Here is a 20923-nt window from a genome sequence, read left to right as displayed (position 1 = left end):
ATCAAAGTTAAAATGGTAGTGCAGGAGGTCTGTGCAGGAGGAAAATGTGTCAGAGGAAATAAACCCATCTTTGTACAATTCTTTATAAACATATAAGCACAGTGTAAATTGCCCATGTTCTAGGACAATATGTCCTAAAGAGAACCATGGATTTATACATTGTGTGAAGTTTTAGAACTGGTAGCTTACGAAGCCTAGTAAAAAGTTCACCCAATCTGCTGGGCCTCTTCAGATTCCTTCCATTTTTAGGAGGGCACAAAGAGTGGTCTTTCTGCTGCATTCCAGTTCTCATTTCAGGAGCTTTGCAGAGTGCAGTATCTTTTCTTCAGTGTGTGCAATATGTGAGGGTGTAATCTAATTGCATACTAAAACAAACATAGTAGATGGTATTCAGAGGTGAGAGCTGGCTGCAATGCAGGAAGGGTCCAAAGCTATCAAGTGGGACCATAAAACAGTTTGTCTTAATTAGTTTATATGTACTTCAGTGTGTATATTCAGATGGTGTGGATATATGCACACTTGTTCTTTTTTCCTTTCAGCATTTATTTTGTGCACAGCCTCATGCATTGTTGAAAAATTAGTAGAAAACAATGTGCTATGTCAAGGTTATAATCAAACATTTTGATTTTTGCTGTTTCTAAACTAAATTCCTTCAAACATTTCAAAAACACTAATTCTGATGGAGCATTCAGGCTGTGTCTACACTACAAAGTTTTGCTGACACAACTTATGTCAGCATACAGCCACTACGGTTAGTATATCTCCTGTGCATGTGCATACTTGGCTCCTTGTGTCGGTGCTGCGTGTATTCACCGGGAGTGCTTGTGTCAATGTGCAGTGCACCATAGGGAGGTATCCCAAAGTGCAACACACTCAGTGTGCTCTCTTTTGGGTAGTTTTGGCAATGCAAGGTGGGGCAGAAATGGATAGCGTAGAAGTGACTAAGAGCAAGGGGTCAACTTCCCATAATGCAGTGTACTCCATTCCATAATATCTGTATCCTATCATTTTTATTGCCTATTTTCAATTTCCATGAATGTGTGTGAGACTTGTCACTGTCTGTCATCTCTGACAGAACATGGTGTCTGAACAGCTCTGCACTGTTGTCCTGGGTGTTGCAAGCACAGGACGCATGATTCTCCGGTATTTGCAGAGCTGCAAAGAAGAACCGTGGGGATGATTTCCTGGCAGTCACTTTGGTGTGATACATAGCAAGAACCAATTCAAGGTTGTTGGTGGCATTCACAGAACTGCTGCAAATAGTGGAGTGCCACTACTGGGACCAAGAAATGAGCACTGAGTGGTGGGATTGCATCATAATGCAGATTTGGGATGATGAGCAGTGGCTGCAGAACGTTTGGATGTCCAAGGCCACATTCCTGGATCTGTGTGCTGAGCTCGCTGAAGCCGTCTGATGCAGGGGCACCAAACTGAGAGCTGCACTGACAGTGGAGAAACAAGTGGTGAACACACTGTGGAAATTTACAATGCTGGATTGCTACCAGTCAGTAGGAAAATCCACTGTGGGGGGCCATTGTCATGCAAAAGTGCAGGGCCATTAATCATGCTGTGCAGGACTGTGACTCTCTATGTGCAGGGTATAGTGGATGTCTTTTCAGTTATGGGGTTCCCAAACTGCGGTGGAGCAATAGACAGCATGCACGTTCCTGTTTTGGCCCTAGTTCACCTTATTACAGAGTACATCAACAGAAAGGGAGGCTACTTCTTTGAGCGGTTGCTCATGTGCATTCCATATTAGGTGTGTGTGCTCGCCACATGCACCGGTGCCAGAAGTTTTTCTCTTAGCGGTATCTGCAGGGGACTGGCTCTGTTGCCCTCTGGAGTGGTGCCCACACGGCGCAGTATAAGGGGTGCCACCAGCTCCCTCCACCCTCAGTTCCTTCTTGCAGTCAGTGGTGGTGCTGGAACTTCTGCTTCGGCTAGCATTGTTTCATTCTTAGTTCTTGCAAAATTTGAAAACCTGTAATGTTGTGTATTTAGTTAGTAGTTCTTAGTTATCCTTAGTAGTATTTCCCAACTCTTTGATAGTCCTGAATGGGACTTGGCCAGGGGACGGGGATTGCCCCAGTCCCCAGGCTTTAAGCCCTGCGAACGCTGTAAATGGCCTATGCCCATCAGTGATCCACATACCAGCTGCCTAAGGTGCTGAGGTGAAGGGCACAAAAGTGACAAGTGCCGTATCTGCAAGTCCTTCAAACCTAGGACGAAGAAGGAGCGCGATATCTGTCTGAAAGTGCTCCTGATGGAGTCAGGACTCACTCTGGCACCGGAGCAGTGGTGAGGACTGCGGCCTCTGTGCGCAGTGCTCTGCTGGTGCCATCCAGGAGCCAGCACCGGTCCCCCTCCACTGCTCCAGTGAAGAAACCGAAAAAGATTGTGAGCGGAAGATCTCCTACGTCCCATAAGGGAAAGGAGAGGGCTGGGGGAGAGCCACGACCTGTGCCAGGTAGCTCAAAGCCCCCATTGGGAACTCGGGTCCCAGCTCAGGTAGAGCGGTGCAGCCTACCCCAGATAGCCGTGCAGGCTGCAGCCAGCTTCAGGTGCTGTTCACGCCCAAAGGCCTTCAAGCAGCTCAGGAGGTCCTGATCCTCAGTGTCACGCTCACCAGCTCCAGCGGTATCCCAGTCTCGGGGAAAACCCGCGTTGGGATCCATACACGTGTCCCTGCCTCAGCGGCACCATTCCCCATAGAGAGGGACATCTCACCATTGCTCACCTGCCCGAAGCAGTCACACCTCAGGACTAGAGAGGCAGGCTCATCTGAGCCCTCTTCGGTCCCTGCATGGGGGCACTAATCAAGGGAGTCAAGGCGTACCTCGCCCGTGGATTTGATGCAGACTCTCTGGGGCACACACCACCCAGCAGGAACTCTAGGACCAACCCCAATTGTCTCCAAGTGCCCGGTAATGATCCCGGGGCCAATCAGACACCAGAGACTGTGAATTGCAGGGCCGTCATGACCCGTCTCCAAGAAGGATATTGCCCTACTGAGGATGGTCCTCCTGGCAACCGGCCCATAGTAGCTCACGGTCCTGTTCGGTGTCCCGGTACCAGTCGAGTAGCATGAGGCATGGATTTCTGGGTATCCGATGCAGATCCTCTGAACACCATCAGTCCCCAAGACCCAGACCAAGACAATGTCGCTTGGACAGGTTGGCTTCGGGATGCAGCAACAGGCACCGGTCGGACAAGAGCCACCACTCAGCCCAATCCTGGTCGCCTGGTACCGACTGCTCCGCTGGTAGCTCTGGCTCAGAGCGAGGTTCCCTGACCGCGGGACAAGCCCCAGTAGTGGCAGTGCTGACTATATTATCAGCACCAAAACCTGCCCCAGTGGTCGGCAGTATATTATCAGCACCAAAACCAAGCGCAGTGGCCAGCACCCTGGGGGTTCACTCAACCTTCCCAGGATGCCCAATTGGTGTTGAGAGCCTCGGAGAGGCTAGCAGCCTCAGTATCCCATCCCCCTCCGATGCTCGAGGCTTCAGGGGGTAAGACCCTGCGTGTCCAGGAGAGCAAGCTGCTGGACCACCAATGGGCATGGAGATTCCTGCAGCACTGGCATCCTTGCCAGATGAGGCTATCATGGGGGCCCCCCTCACCCAGTTCCTCAGGATGACACCAAAGCGCACCAGGAACTTTTGAAGAGGGTCGCTTCTAACCTTGGGCTTCAGGCAGAGGAATTGGAAGAGCCCTCGGACTCTCTGTTTTGACGTCCTCTGTTCCTCTGCTCCCACCAGGGTGGCCCTATCCCTTCATGAAGGGGTCTCCAAAATCAGTAATGCTCTGTGGCAGACCCCCTCTTCCCTGGCCTCTATCTCTAAAAGGGCCAAACCTAAGTACTTCATGCCAAGACAAGGGCACGAATACCTATACTCCGACCCAGCCCCCAATTCCCTTGTGATCGAGGTGGTTAACCACAAGGAGAGGCAGGGACAACCCGGCGCCACCCCCAAAAATAAAGACTTGAGGAGGTTGGATCTTTTCGGACATAAAGTTTTAGTCTTCCAGCCTTCAGGTGAGAGTAGCCAACCACCAAGCCCTCCTTGACCGATATGACTTCAGTATTTGGCAAGCAATGACCAAGTTCGAAGGGTCGCTCCCCATGGCTTCTAAGAAGGAGTTCCGAGTGATCCTCTATGAGGGCACGACTGTGGCTGAGGCGGCCCTCCAGGCAACATCAGATGCTGCTGCCTGCACCAGGGCTTCTGCTATCTCCATGCGGCGAGTCTCTTGGCTGCTCCTCTCTGGGTTGTCCACTGAGGCCCAGCAGTCATTGCAAGACCTGCCCTTCGACGGGGGGGGGCCCTATTTGCAGAGCAAACAGACAGCAAGTTGCATGGCCTCAAGGACTTCCGCACCACTCTGAAAATCCTGTGTCTATACATGTCAGCCCCGGCACATAAGCAGTTCAAACGGCAGTAGCCACAAGTACTCCTGTTCTTTTTGTTCATAGATGTGGACACTTCTACAGCTGGTTCAGAGCTGTGCCTGCACAGTCCTTTTCTCCGCAGCCCCAGGAGATCCAATAGCTCCTGTCTACTCCAGGCAGGAGTGCATCTGGAGTGTGTAGCTGACATAGTCAGCTGGGAAGTTGCATACAGCAAGGGAGAGCAGATAGAGTTGTGCTCACCCAGCTGGACAACTAGGAAAAGCCATTTCAAAATACATGAGGGGTTTTAAACGTGGAGGGACTTCTGATATGCATGACCCCTGGAGTTAACAATTGTGACCAGAGCAGTCAGCGTTAGGCATTGTGGGGCAGCTGCTGGCGGACTTTTCGGGTCGACATGGGTAACTCATGTCTTCACTTGAGCTGTGTCGCTTTCTACAAGTTGACCATAGCGCAATGCTGCTCAGGGAGCTGGTGTCTCTATGTCAGTGTAATGGGGCACACACATCAGTGGCAGAGACATTTAAGTGTACAACCAGGTTGACACAGCGACCTAACTTTTTGTAGTGTAGAACAGGCCTAACTCAAGCTTGGAATTTGAAAAGACAGTTTGAGCCCCTGGAGCCCCAAAAATACCATTTGAAAAAAATTTTCTCAATGGAAAAAATACTGGCTTTTCATGTTTGGAAAATGTTATTCTGTAATATTTATCAAACCTTTAAAAGAAAATTGCCCCTCAAATGGTGAAACATGAAACCCTTTCATCTGAAAGAGTAATTTCTTCAGACAAATGTGGGTATCTGAAATCAGAAATTTAAAAAGAAAGCTCCAGAATTCTTCTTTCAGTATTATCTGGTTCAAATTTTGTAAACGGAGGTGTGGGGAGGGAGTTGGGGGAAATTCTGTTTCTATGTATGTATATCAAATAAAAAAAGTGCATTTAGGTATATTTACCGTTAGGAACTGCTTTGGTCTTAGCACCTAACCTCTAGTTTTGCCATTACATATGGAAAAATATGGCTAGAATTGTTATGTAATTCTAAATGTTGTTATAATGCAAGAAACTTTAGTGAAATCTAAATGCATTGAGTCTTTATTGTTCTGCTTTAGGGAGTGAGCTGTAAAGTAGTTTTGTCCTTGGCTTCCCCAAATCCAGGAGGCTGGACATTGTCTTCCCTAAACTTTTATCTCGTTTGTAAAGGCTAGTGTGGACACTCAATAAAAGTTTGTAGCCTGCAACAAGTCTGTGGAGATGTTTCTGCATTAGCAGTTACAAATATATTAAGTACTTCAAGTTAATTACGATCAGTTAACTTGAGACACAGAGGTCTAATGTAGACATAACCTTAACAAGCAAGCCAACAAACATTTATTTCAAAGGCAAATGCTAGTGTTAAAGACCAGCCTACTTTCTTTACAAATAAATTGTAAGCTTTTATTATACCATTCCTCTTTTTAGCATAGCTAAAAGAACTGGATTTTCTTCTCCTTTCAGAGTAATGGTAGTAACAAAGCTGATGTATTTTATGATCCTGCTGATGAGTGGGAACCTGACCTTACAACTACATCCATTTCTTCCTTTTCCAGAAGGAGGTAAATAATTTATTATTCTAATTTTTTATATTAAAAATTACATTTTCAGAAACTTGTTGATTGGTATAATTAAATGTCTCAATAAATTTACATTTATTTTATTTGCCTTATTACAGTGCTGACACGTTAAAAATTATTCGCCATTCAACTTGCGTATTGGTGAGGAGGGTGGAATTGTACTGATATAATACCTTAGAAAGCTCTGAGGCTCTTTTGTACACATTATGCCAATAGTGATAAAATAAATATAATTTCATGTATTTTTGGAATGGCTGAAGTATGCTCTTCATGCATATTAATGACTTTCTGTTGTGAATGTGATGCACTTAGCAGTGATTTTTTTGTATCTTTTCTTAAGTGACCTTTTAAAAAATATATATATATACATATTCCCCATCTTGTTACTTTATGATGTACCTAGGAGGCCTGAAAGGTGTGGGTTTTTCTAATACCTTTTTTTCCTTATGTTTTCCCTTGGAGATATCAAGAATGTTGAATTTTTTGCAGTACTTTTGCTGGAGGTCTATTTTAAGGCTTGTCTGCAGTAAAGTTTGTACCTAATTGATTGTCAATTAACTTAAGATAGTTTGGAGAGTGTCTCGACTTACCTTTATAAACTAGCAATCAATTTAATTCCTGAGATATATAAAAAAAAAAATCCTCTAGACAAATGGTCAGAGGAACCAGTCACATGGACTTGACAGTGGCTATACAAACAGTGGTTTGCCAGTATATCTATTAAATGTCCAAAAAAAATCCTGTACTTTAATGCAGAGTTAAGGTTGCCTGGTGATAGCTGACACCCTTCCAGAACATCGAGTTGAGCAAAGCTCAAACTAGTGAAAACCAGGAAATACAGAGTTACAGTAAATGCCAGTGCAGTCTTAAGTCAGCCCCAATAAGCCCATAACAGATATTCTCACTTGCCTTAGCTATGTATTGCACAGGAGCTCCCTACACTTTCATGCTTTTCTTATTCCACAGAGAGAACTCCACATATACTAAATTTTACAACTCCTTCAAACCCTTTCACAACTTCTTCACCGTAGGCACACTAGATCATCAAACATTATCCTTTCACTTACCCTTCCTTAAAATCACAGACCATGTTCTTTGCCCACCTAACTGCTGACAATCCCCATGGCCCCCAGGCCCTGCTAGTGACACAGTCTACACAGCGCAGTGATGAAATGAGGCATACTGGGTCTGTCAAGGGACAAAGGCAACTTTTTTTTTTTTTCCCTTCCTTGCACCTCTTTCATGTGATTACACACCCAGGCTCACACCACCCCCAGAGGGCCACAGTCTCCCAGGTTACCTTGTATCACAATCACAGCTCTTCCAAGCTACTACAGCTTCCTCCACCATTCAGTACAGTTATACCTAATACAGTGAATAAAGCTGGAGTTACATGCAGATAATTCCCCGTGGCTATTGCCAGCTCTGAGGGGCAGAGTTAAGGTTGTGTGGACATGAATTTGTACCTGAACTTCAAAAAAAAAAAAAAAAAAAAATCCCCCCCCCCCCACCTCAGGCCACATTCATACATCATGGGGAGAACTAAAAAAAAAAAAGGGTAACTTTAAAGGCAGATTTAGTGTATATAGGTACAGTATAGTTTTTATGGCTTTTTCAGTGTGCATTGTAAAGCTATAATATCCAACATTGTGGACTATCATCAAGTAAGCAGTAAATTTAACTAAAGAGAGTAGTTATCTAAAGAGAATAATTATCTTTCATTCATAGCAGTTACTTTATAATCCTAAATTAGGGCTGTCGATTAATCGCAGTTAACACACATGATTAACTCAAAAAAATCACTATTAAAAAAATTAATCGCACTGTTAAATTGAAATTTATTAAATATTTTGGATGTTTTTCTTTTTCAAATATATCGATTTCATTTACAACACAGAATACAAAGTGTACAGTGCTCACTTATTATTTTTATTACAAATATTTGCACTGTAAAAATAAGACAGTATTTTTCAGTTCACCTCATACAAATACTGTAGTGCAATCTCTTTATCATGAAAGTGCAATTTACAAAAGTAGGGGGTTTTTGTTACCTAACTGCTCTCAAACATAACAATGTAAAACTTTAGATCCTACAAGTCTGTTCAGTCCTGCTTCTTGTTCAGCCAGTCACTAAGAGAAACAAATTTGTTTACGTTTAAGGGAGATAATGCTGCCCACTTCTTAATTACAATGTCACCTGAAAGTGAGAACAGGCATTCGCATGGCACTGTTGTAGCTGGCGTCGCAAGATATTTACATTCCACATGCACTAAAGATTCATGTGCCTCCTCATGCTTCGGCCATCGTTCCAGAGGACATGCTTCCATGCTGATGACGCTCATTTAAAAAAAAAATGCGTTAATTAAATTAGTGACTGAACTCCTTGGGGGAAAATTGTAGGTCTCCTGCTCTGTTTTACCCGTATTCTGCCATATATTTCATGTTCTAGCAGTCTCGAATGATGACCCAGCAAATTTTGTTCGTTTTAAGACCACTTTCACTGCAAATTCGACAAAATGCAAAGAAGATACCAATGTGAAATTTCTAAAGATAGTTACAGCATTTGACCCAAGATTTAAGAATCTGAAATGTCTTCCAAAATCTGAGGGATGAGGCGTGGAACATGCTTTCAGAAGTCTTAAAAGAGCAACACTCTTATGCGGAAACTACAGAACCCAAACCATCATAAAAGAAAATCAACCTTCTGCTGGGGGCATCTGACTCAGATGATGAAAATGAACATGCGTCGGTCCGCGCTGCTTTGGATTGTTATCGAGCAGAACCTGTCATCAGCATGGACATATGTGGTTGAAGCATGAAGGGATGGTGGTTGAAGCATGAAGGGACATATGAATCTTAAGCGCATCGGGCATGTAAATATCTTGCAACGCTGGCTACAACAGTGTCATGCGAATACCTGTTCCCACTTTCAGGTAACATTGTAATTAAGAAGCGGGCAGCATTATCTCCTGTAAATGTAAACAAACTTGTTTCTCTTAGCGGTTGGCTGAACAAGAAGTAGGACTGAGTGGACTTGTAGGCACTAAAGTTTTACATAGTTTTATTTTTGAATGCAGATTTTTATTGTACTTAATTCTACATTTGTAAGTTCTCTTTTCATGATAAAGAGATTGCACTACAGTACTTGGAGTAGATGAATTGAAAAATACTGTTTCTTTTGTTTTTTAAAGTGCAAATATTTGTAATAAAAAATCAACACTACACTTTGTATTGTGTTGTAATTGAAATCAATACATTTGAAAATGTAGAAAACATCAAAAATATTAAATCATATTATATTATTGTTTAACAGTGCGATTAATCACAATTTTTTTAATTGCTTGACAGCCCTATTCGAAATCTTGAAGCTGGGGTGGGGGGGGGGGGTTAGGGAAAAAATACCAAAAATGTATTAGGATCTAAAACAGATTTTTTTTTTCAAATGTTTGTAGGTATCAGCAATACAAAATAGTGTCTGGTTCAGAAGGTTTTATTTACACTTCTATAATTTAAAAGCATCATATTTAAAAAAGTAAATTGCAGCTGAGCCAAGACCTTGTACATGAAGTTTTAGCCTTGTAACAGTGTTTACGGCTGAATTGCAAACTCCTGCAAATAGTAGCTTATAATGGAAATGCTGACAGATCCTTAATTATGGCTTTGCTATGGGGCACAGATATGATACTGTTATTCTGCAGTAAAGCAGTTTGGTTCAGCTGATTGTAAATCTTTATATGCGTTGCTGACAGCCCAAAGTAAATTCTACCCTGAGGTTAAATAAAAGTTCTTTAAAAGGAATCTGACAGGCAGTTTCTTTATTTCTAGTCTAAACATTAGTTTAACAATAGAATAATGTTGGAATGGCAACAGCTTTCCTGGTCTGTTGCTTGCTGGGCAGTAATTGGAATGCTATTTCTGTGCACTGTCAGAGTCTCAGTTGTGTATTTAATCTGCCTAATTTAAACAATGTCCTGTATAAAAGTGAATTGAAAGAAAAAGCTTTTGAACTGTCAACACCTGAGTTCAAGGTTCTTTGTTTCTTCTGTAACACTTGGTGACATCATTAATGGTGAAGGAAATTGAATTTAATATGCTTTGTAGGAGTTTGTGATGTTGATTATAGCAGGGCAAAAAGAAAATACTGAACCTCATGGCATGGAGTAGGGTGAACAGACAACAAATGTGAAAAATCGGGATGGGGTGAGGGGCAATAGGAGCCTGTATAACAGAGGTGGGCAAACTACAGCCCGTGGGCCACATCCGGCCTGTGGGACCCTCCGGCCCGGCCCCTGAGCTCTTGGCCCAGGAGGCTAGTCCCTGGCACCTCCCTTGCTGTTTCCCCTCCCCTGCAGTCTCAGCATGCCACTGGCGCAACGCTCTGGGTGGCCGGGCAGCGCAGTTGCAGAGCTGCGGCTTGACCCCATGCTCTGGTGGCGCAGTATGGGGCGGGTGGGGGTTGGATAGAGGGCAGGGGAGTTGGGGGTGGTGGTCAGGGGGCGGGAGTGTGGCTAGGGGGCAGGGTGATCAGAGCGGGGAACAGGGGGGGTTGGATGGGGCAAGGGTCCCAGGGGGCAAGTCAGGAATGAGACCAGGGGGTTGGATGGGGCTGCAGGGAGCGGGTTGGGTGGATGGGGCAGGAGTCCACGGGGAGCCGTCAGGGGACGGAGTTGGATGGGGCAGGAGTCCCCGGGGAGCTGTCGGGGGCGAGAAGCTGGAGGGTTGGATAGGAGGCGGGGCCAGGCCACGCCTGTATGTTTGGGGAGACACAGCCTCCCCTAACCGGCCCTCCATACAATTTTGGAAACCCAATGTGGCCCTCAAGCCAAAAGGTTTGCCTGCCCCTGCTATATAAGAAAAAGACCCAAAAATCAGGACAGTCCCTATAAAATCAGGACATCTGGTCACCCTAGCGTGGAGAGCGAGTAAGAGTTCATTTTAAAATGTGTGGATTTGGGTAATTAGCAGTTTCTGTTTTTGAAAAAGCATTGTGTGTCCTTGGATGCCACCCCTGACACGTGGTGTTAGATTGTTCAACCAGCAAATAGACACCGAGAAAAGCAAAGCTATTGTCACTTATTCCCTTAGAAAGGGTGGGTGGCTGACTGTATGAAGTTATTTTCTTCTGACAGGGTCCAAAAATCAGCCTTTTCTCTAAAGTGGCAGGCCCAGGTTTCATGTTCATAAACCCTATGAACCAGGGAGGAAGCAGTCCTTTGTTTTCTCCAGGTTTTAGAAAGGAAGGATAGTCCAGGGATTAGGGCACTAGCCTAGTACTGGGGAGACCTGGGTTGAAGTCTCTGCTCTGCCACAGTCTTCGTGTCTGACCTTGGGCAGGTCACAGTCTCTGCCTCAGTTCCCCATCTGTAATATATGGCTAATAGTACTACCATACCTCACAGAAGTGTTGAGAAGAGAAATACATTAAAGACTGTTAGATGCTTAGATAGTAAAGTAATGGGGGCCTTACAAGTTATTGAAATAGATAAATTGAGCATCACTTCGTCTAGTTTCTGTTCAAGAATTTCCATCTCAGTCAGCGGCTCCTCCAGAGGAAGAGCTTTGAGTTTGACAACTATTCATCAGGTATGGCTACTGGGCTTTGTTCTGTTGCAAATCCCCATAGCTTGAGATTTTCAGGTACTGTCTATATCTCAAGTTTACTTAATTGAATTTGCCCCAATCTAAGGTCAGCTAAACTGACCACCTTCAAGATATGCAGGTGTTTCCTCATAAACTCTTATAACACTATGGTGGTAGTATATTTGATCTGTCTGGATAGCACCGGGAACCTCACATAGCTAAGGGAGGGCATACTACTGTTTTAAGTGAATGTAAGGAAATCTGCTATCAATAAGTCTGACGCATCTGCTAAGCAGAATGTCTACGTAGGTGGGAGTTTTTACCTAGTCAGGAGGGACTCGGACCAAATGAGCATGGTGCTTAGAGTTGCACTACCTTAGGGAGCTGTCTGGTAGAGGGATAAGTAGAAGAACATGGCATCCCGTTTGTGTTCATGCCCCTATGGTCCTATATCTTTTCAGGGTATGCCCACTGTAGGAAATAGAAGGTGGAAGGTTTTTTGCGGCGTGTTAGCTAGGAGGTAGCCTGTGGTTTATATTGCCTAGCAAACGGTTGTGAAAATTACAACTCCCTTGTTGGCACTAGGATTTTACCTCATGGTAGATACCATGTGTTAGTTAATATATGGTTTTGGGGGGGTAATTTTTTACTGAAGAAAAGATCTCAGTGGTTAGTCTAGCCTCTTCCCTAGATGCCTGCTGAGGTACCACTGTTCTGAACCTAAGGTCTGTGCTGTGCAGGCACAGAAAGAGAATTTATATTCCCATTTTCTGTGGCTGAGTCAAGACAGCCCACCCTCTCAGAGGATTCTAGGATTGAGGGTGAGACTTGTAGATAGGGTGGTGTGTAGGCTAATGCACGTCGTCTCAACCATTTTCTTTCTGAGGCCCGCCCCCCCAATGTGATTAAAAACTCAGTGGCCCACCTGTGCCACGACAACTTGTTTTCTGCATATAAAAGCCAGGGCCAGCATTAAGGAGTAGCAAGCAGGGCAATTGTCCGGGGGTCCACACCACAGATAGCCCTGTGAAGCTAAGTTGCTCAGGCTTCTGCTTCGGCCCCGGGTGGTGGGGCTCAGACCCCAGGCTTCATCCCTGCATGGCAGGGCTTAGGCTTTCTGCCCTGGCCCCCTGCGAGTCTAACACTGGTCCTGCTTGACGGACCCCCTGAAACCTGGTTGAGAACCACTGGGAGAATGCATTGTTCATTCATGTTGGAAGGAACTGAACTTGGAGGAAGCAGATACTTGAGGAGGGTAAATTCTGTTATATTAATTGGTCATCGTTCCTGCTTATATAATCAAATTGAAGAGGGTCCAGTGTTATAAGAGTGAGTCACACAGGAGTTCTAGTTGAAGAGTAGGGGCAGATCATCAGCTCATGTAAATTGTCATAATTCCATTGACTCAAATGGAAGTATGACACTTTACATTAACTGAGGATCTCCCCTGATCTTTATTTCGGGGCTCATATGTAAGGGGACAGTGATGACTGGTACACCTATGGTCTGTGCTGTTTTGATCCAGTCACTGAAAAATAAGTGGGATTCTCACTAATCTTTCTGAGGGCAAATGTCTTCAATTTTCCACTGACCTTCTGGAATAAATATAAATAAAGACCTGTCTCTCTTGTGTTTCCCCTCCATGCCCTCATATTCTAGGAGCAGAAGTCTCATGAAGAACAGGAGAATTTCTGGATGTTTGTCTGACATAAAATTGCAGCCAATCCAGGATCTACATATGTCACACTTATCAGGTGGTTTTTCTTTTGTATGGCAATTACCTTTTTTATTTCATACTGAGAAGCTGGAAACTTATAGCTTATTATTATTAATAGTAATTTATGCCTGTATAATAATTTGAGAATTTATTGTAAAGAAAATGAGAAGCATGACATTTTACAAGTAAAATATTCATATTTGTTGTTGGTGTTCCTGTGCCTGCTTGTAGACTTCACAACATTTCTTTGCCTAAATCGGTGTCATCCTTCTTGAGGGTAAAACCCTCTTGAACAAGGCTCCTGCCTATCATGCTGAGGGTTTTGGCTTGAAACTTGCTACACTTAGCCATTGAAGGTTAACTAGGATTATGCTAAAAAGAAAAGGAGTCCTTGTGGCACCTTAGAGACTAACCAATTTATTTGAGCATGAGCTTTCGTGAGCTACAGCTCACTTCACCAGATGCATTCCACGGTATGTATCTGATGAAGTGAGCTGTAGCTCACGAAAGCTCATGCTCAAATAAATTGGTTAGTCTCTAAGGTGCCACAAGGACTCCTTTTCTTTTTGCGAATACAGACTAACACGGCTGTTACTCTGAAACCTAGGATTATGCTGTCACCCGGCGCCTAGTGTTGGTTGTACCAGAGACTATTAATTCCAATACAGTCACTGAGTAATTCTTTGCTTGAGATGTTGCTAGTTACTCAACTTCTCTGATATTGTCTCTGGTTTGTTGGTTACAAATTTCATAAATTAAAATTTTAAAACATGTTTTTCAGAGATAAGAAGTTACTTGAGTCTCCCAAATATTTATACTTATATTTATTGCTCATTTTAGATCAGCTGTGTTTTTATTTTATCATAGCTACTGATAAGTGCAATTGGAAAGAATAGTTTTGTGATAGCGTATATTAGTATCTATGTCACTTTAAAATATGCTTATTTTCTTTTTGTGCTTTTTTCATTTAACTAATAGAAACTTTTATGTGTATTAACTTTTCTCAACAGAAGTATGTCTAATTTATTTTTCCTAATTCTTTTCATCCTTCAAGTTAGATCATAGAAACAGAAGGAACCAAAATTAAACTAACAGACCCATTACTTTTGTAAGGAACTTTTAATTCATGTTGCTCTTCTATTAATACAGGTTCAGTCAATAAATCCGGCAGCATATGTTCAAGTTCTTCTGAATCATTTCTACCTGGAATTTGCAAAGAATTAATTGGTTCAGCTTTGGATTTACTAGGACAGAATCATGAAGAAAAGAGTATAGCAGATAGTCTCCTAACTAATTTGTTTACTATTTATACTGGAGTAACTGCCATTTCAAATGCCTATGAACAACAAGATGAAGAAAGTCAAGAGAATTGTAAGCTTAATTGTTACTAACATAAACAAAATATTCTACACTGTTTATTCTGTCATGTCTTACACATAATAAGTATAAATGTTCCTGCTTTCATTTGCAGACCTGAAATTCTGATTAATATTCCTTTTTTTGTAGTTTTCTCTCTTGATCGTGCTACTCAGTCCTGCAGCATAAGAATTACCTCTGCCTTTGAACAACTTGTGGTTCTAACAAAACATTGGCTTAATAGTTTCCAAAAGTGCACTGATTCCCTAAAAATTGATGAAGAATTGAGACAGGGTGTAAAAAACTTGGGAGGTTATTTACAATTACTCTTGCAGGTAAACTATATCCCCTATATTTTCATATAAATAATTGAAAGAAAAAATAATCTAGAGCTGTGTAATGTATATACTCTTATTATATTATTGGCCGTAGACTTTGTAACAACACTCTGGCACACAATGCATATGATCACAAGCTGACTTGGTAAGATATATGATAAAGATGCCTACAGCAATTTTAATTAATCATCTTCTCCGTGAATACTTTGCTGGATGAATAAATATATAGCACTTTCCACAACTATGCTCCGTAGTTATTCTTTTCTTTTAAATGGTTCTGTCTCTTTAGATATTTTTTAATTTGATAGACTTGTTGTTTTCTGTTCAGTGCCATTTTATATAAACTTATTGATTATGAGTTTTTTAAACCCATTTATTATTTCTTCTATTCTAGTCTAAGATATATTTGCAGTCATGGTTTTTAATCCTGCAGTGTAATTGTAATAATTTTTCTGTATGTGCTTGCGAGGTTGGCTCCCTTTTTATTTGAGACAGTGACTGAGCCACTTATTAGTAATATAAGGATATGATATTGGTAATGCTTCAGGATAGTTTAAACACTGTTTTATATGTGCAGTTGAAAACATTTACACTTTCATTGCAGAAGTTTTCTAACTAAATTATTATTTTCATTTCTCAGGGTTGTTGTTCAGATATATCCTCAATGGTAACAGAAGCACACAACAAAATAATCCAAATAGTGAAACAAGCAGGAAAACATGTAGGACATTTGACAGCACTTACAGGATCTGACCTACACCTTTCTGAAGACACCAAAGAAGATGCAACTATTTCACAGGTAAAAACAATTTAGTTGAATACAACACCTTCAAAGATTAATATCAGAATTTTTTATGGACTGTGACTATTCCACTGGATCAAAATAAAGGTATCTTCTCAATACTATAAAAGTATATTCTTCACAGTAGTAGTGTGAAGGAAAGATTTAAAATAATTAAAATGTCTACACTCGGATTTTCATAGTTGCACATTTAATACACTAACACAGTGTATCTTTGTCACATCAACGTAATATCTGTAACATAAAATTTGGTCCTACATAGCACCTTTGGAATGTAACAGAGTGTTTCTCAAGTCATTGACTTAAACCCTGAAACCCTGTTTATAACCCTAAGTCATATAAGTATACTGATATAGTTAAAGTGGAACAACCTCCCTAGCGTGGCTGAAATTATACTGATATAAGGCATCTTTATGTTTGTATAACTTATTGCCATATGGGATGAGGAATAAACTGTCCCAGTATAAGGTACCTTTATACTGATATAATTATCCACACTAGGGTTGTATCACTAGAGCTATTGTGGTAAAAATCTTACCTCTAATCAAATAGATGTACCAATACAAAATGTGTGCATAGACCAGGCCTCAAGGCAGTGATATAGCAGGTTTTATGTGTTTACACTGAGTCCTGAATATTAAAAATTGTTTTACCATGAGAAAGATAAAACATGTCAATAGAGCTAAGTTTAAAAAAAAAAAAAAAAAAGGGTTGAATCCTGTGCTGACAGCCTGTATGCAGAGTTTGAAATTAAAATAATTTGTTTTGTGTGTTTTTTTTGCCACTAATATTCTCACTGTAAAAGTCTGTAACAAAAAAGAATTCTCAGAAATCTGAATTAGAGCTGAAGATACAGATTTCTCAAAGGGAAAGCATTATCAGAGCCCTATTGACTACATTAGGTCTAATTTGGGCGTAAGGGTTGGTCTGTCTGTGTTGGTCAATTTGCCTAATATAACAAAATGTTACAAATTCATTGATGCAAATGTCAGTTTTTTAAACCATTATTTGAACGTTAAAAATATTGAATATTTTTTAGGAAGATTTTATACTTGCCATTTATGATGGAGTAGGTTCAGGACTGAAGAGTCTCTTGGATTCTGTACAGAAAAAAACAAGAGAGATGCAGAAAGAACTTTTGAAACAGTATCAACAAAATGAGGTGAGAGAGAGAGTTTGTGGCTTGAGGGTCAGTTTTTAGTGATAGCTGCTAATACTTTTATGCTGTAACACATATGGGTTGGAAACTTATACCTTGCTTTGTGAAATCCTGGAGTTCATACAATAATAATATATGATATGGTAGTATAGACTGTATATGCATCTGTATTTGTTATAGATAAAACCTCTGCAAGGTGTATCTTTGTTACTATAATTGGACCCTTTTAAAGATACAATATCAACTTAACAAAATCTTGTCTGAAAATGTTTTGCCTACTATTATGAAAAAATTTTCAATTACTGTTAACTTGATATAATGGAGGGGAGAAAATATTGATTTAATCCTTCAATTAGTTCTCCAAAGTTGGTCCCTTTTGCTCAAATGGATTCCACTGAAGTATTCGGTGTATTTTCAGTTTACTTTGTGCATTTGACAGTGCTAATTGTATGGAGTCTCACTGTATCCCCTGAGTATCCACTCAGCTTCCCTTGTTGTTTGTGGGGATCTTTCACACACCAAGAAGGAGAGAGAAACTTAGTGGAAAAAGGGAAAATATCATAAGACTTCAAAAATTGGCAGGGACACTCAAGGGCTGGTATGATACATGAAACTATTTTCAACTTATTTTTTGAAACTGACTACCTTTCATTGTACTAATAGCAAGCACATCTGCTATTACTGCACTTGCTGTTAGTGTTACAAAATCCTGTCTCTATGCATCTTTAGAGGGTTAAGATAACTGTATTTCCTACTTTCTGCTGTTATAATTTTAGCTCCATTCAGCATTTTTAAGCTTGTACATAAACGTGAGTAAGTTTAGTATAGTCCAAGACTACTCACATGTTTAAAGTTAGGCATGCACTTAAGCACTATGCTGAATTGGGGCCTGTAAAAGGATAGTGGCTTATTCCAAGTAAGCATCTAACAGCATGAATGCCAGAATGTTGTTGTTCATTTTCATGGTAGCAACTGGAATCAGGAATAACCTTCAAAAGTTTTCTGGGTTGCTAAGCAGCACTGGTACTTCCATTTTAGCAGCTGCTTTATTAAGTTATAGAATAAATACAGCAAATATATTTGACATTTCAATGAGTTGACCCTGCCACCTCCCCAGACACACTGAAATGTAAAAAGAAGTGACACCAGTGTTCTGTTTAACTTTACATAAGACCTCTGAGTTTGTTTAATCTTTATAATATAAAAGAGAATTTTCATATTCACTTAGAGCAATTGGGGTAGTAGTTTTTTTTCTGGTGGCAGCTGTGATATTTTAATTATACATTAGGCAATAAAAGTTTAGCATGAAAGCATATGTAACAGTATTCACACTTTTTTCAGAGCAATGTTAAAAAGTTGGGGTTTGTATCTATTTTTTTTTTAATGAAGGCTTTTTGATTAAGATTTGTAGCAGAAAATCATAGGCTGACGATTTTAATTTAAGATAGACACAGTTGTCTGGGAAATGGTAGAAACAGTGTTTTGTCACTTCAGTTAAAATAGTTCAAGCCCTTCTTGCATGCAGAGATTATTTTTAAAGCAAATTGAAGAGAGCCCACCTAACAAATTTCTCTAAAATAAGGTGCATGGTCTTGGTATTCCCCTATTATATATATTCGTTAGGTAAGTCTAAGGAGATACATGGTAGGGAGAGTTACATAAAAAGGAAGACAGAAACAAAGACTAGACTCTGCAGCTAAATTTTTTCCCTAAAATATGTACCCAGAAAAGAGTCTGAAAATTCAGGAATGCAAGTTACAGTAGCCCTGGGAAAGATGCCACTTACACAGTGGGTAATTCATGTTGACAGTGAGTCTGGTAGCATTACAGGTAATGTTTTAAAAGGATGAAAAGTTATTTTAAAAAGTATTAGGCTGCACATAGTGTACATATCTCTTTTCAGCCTCAGGGTATACCTGCATTCTTCTTCTACCTCTTTTCTTCTGAGAATAAAAACTTGTATCTTGGACAGATAGTGTGCAAGGCAAATCCTACTCTTCATTTGTGTTTGAAGCTCTCTTGTCTTTTGTTTACTTTGTATGGGTCTTTCCAGAGTACGACAGAGCTTGTATAATCTATTTGCTAGTGGAAAGTAAGAGAACTTCTTTGGCAAATTCGGGACATCTAGAGCATACAATTCTGCAAAACTTAAGTTTCCATTTTAATCAAAATGTATGATTCCTTATGCTTGTGCAGTAAACCTTCCAAATGTGACGCAGAGCAGTGCTCAATGGCTCTTTGAGCCACCAGAGAAAGCTCTTAGCTCTTGTTAGTTCCACTGCTGCTATTCTTAACTCTCTGGACAGCAGTGAAACTGGACCAGTGTCTTTTCAGTTTCATCGTTGTTGCTTGAGAAACGTGAGAAGAATGGTAAAAATAGCCGTTGGAGCTATTCCCAGTGCAGGAGAAAAAAAAAAGAAGACTAATGTTGAGAAGTGAAGAAACCCACCCTTGCTCACCTAGGACCAACTCCCAACATCTCATCCACAACACTCTCCCTTCTTTCTTCCTTTCTTTCCCCCTTATTCTTTCCTCTTTTTCACTATGTTCCTGTAACCAATCCCTTTGTGTTCGTGTGCCCTACATTCTTTATCCTGCCCTTCTCCTCAAAATTTCACTCATCTGTAATCCTCTTCCCAGCTTTGCATCCTCTTTCTGAGTGCACACTCAAGCCAAAAGAGGGAATGAAGTGGGGGCCAAGCCTCTGTTATGCCATAGGGAGTCAGTGGCCATGGGAACAGGCTCCAGGGCTGCAATGAGTGCTATACAGCAGACCACCCCCGGAGCTACGGATGCATTTTGAAAACCTCTGTGATAGCCTTTGTGGAAGGAGCACTACTATATTGATAAGGAATTGGATAGTTAAATTGTTTAGCCCATGGCATAACTGGGGCTTGAAAACAAACCTTTTGCCCAAAATATGCAAATACTTACAATAATTGAATCTATTTTTACACTAATTGGTGCTATCGTGCCTGTGTTTTCCCTCACAACCAGCCCTGCTCCCAGAGATAAGGATTCACTCTGCCTGCCTCTTCCTCTCCACGACACAATGTTACACTGGACCTCCCACAACTGGCACTGTTCCCAGGGAACTCAAATTCTCCCTATTCCCAGCAAATTAAATTTGTATTTGTAGTTTTTTGCCAAGGGTGGGGATTGAACAGCCAACCTGGTAAATGCTATTGTGTTTGCTTGTAGCAGAGACCTATGGAACCATAAGGGTCTTAGCTTCACTGGAGGGCAGTGCATATAACAGGAAGCATCAGAGAGAAGACAAATGGCATTGCCATAATCCTACTACTGAGAGTTATGATGGTGGTGGTACAATTAAAGTGGTCACTTCCTTTAGAAAAAGTTGAAAGAATAGTGTCTTCTTACTTGCACCTAGAATAAAGTCTACTGTAGATTTATTCAAATTTTTGCATATTCAGTATGAACACTATAAAGTGATAACTTTTTTATGAAATGGTTGAGAATTATGATAGAAAATTCACCTTCCAACTATTGCTTGTGCTGTAATTCTCTTCTGAACACTTTCCTCCTTAATCAAATGTGCTCATTGTCCTGTCTCTGGGATATAGGTTTACACATTTTTCTTTCTCAGTGCTTTGAATAATGCATGCAAAATAATAATTAAAATTCCCTTTTTGTAGATTCAAAATCAAATAAAGAATAATGCAGTGGCTTTTGCCAGATGCCTTGAAAATACAATATCTGACTACAAAAAGGTAAGGGAACCCATTCACAAAATTACATTGTTTAAATGTTAACTTCAAAGGGTTTCTTGTTTAAAAGTTTAGCAAGGAAGAGGGATAAAAATTAGTACCTGTATGCATTGTGGCCAAGTTAATCTTGCTATAAGAACTTTACATTTTGCATTTCTTTACTTAACTATCTTATGATTGTATAAATATAATTTTTGTGTTTATTAGAACAGAATTTG

General features: G+C 41.0%; 1 protein-coding gene across 1 annotated transcript in view; it reads left to right on the top strand.

The window, feature by feature from the left end:
• KIF14 (kinesin family member 14) overlaps window positions 1-20923 on the top strand; it is a 67884-nt gene that overhangs the window by 31376 nt on the left and 15585 nt on the right. The window contains exons 21-27 of the mRNA XM_077824940.1: window positions 5910-6007; window positions 13265-13359; window positions 14472-14693; window positions 14829-15013; window positions 15657-15815; window positions 16858-16980; window positions 20634-20708. Of these exons, the coding sequence (XP_077681066.1) occupies window positions 5910-6007; window positions 13265-13359; window positions 14472-14693; window positions 14829-15013; window positions 15657-15815; window positions 16858-16980; window positions 20634-20708 (957 nt within the window). The remainder of the gene's footprint in view (window positions 1-5909; window positions 6008-13264; window positions 13360-14471; window positions 14694-14828; window positions 15014-15656; window positions 15816-16857; window positions 16981-20633; window positions 20709-20923) is intronic.

The sequence above is a fragment of the Eretmochelys imbricata genome, chromosome 8 (assembly GCF_965152235.1).
Source record: "Eretmochelys imbricata isolate rEreImb1 chromosome 8, rEreImb1.hap1, whole genome shotgun sequence".
NCBI lineage: Eukaryota > Metazoa > Chordata > Testudines > Cheloniidae > Eretmochelys > Eretmochelys imbricata.
This window is presented reverse-complemented; position numbering and strand designations above follow the sequence as displayed.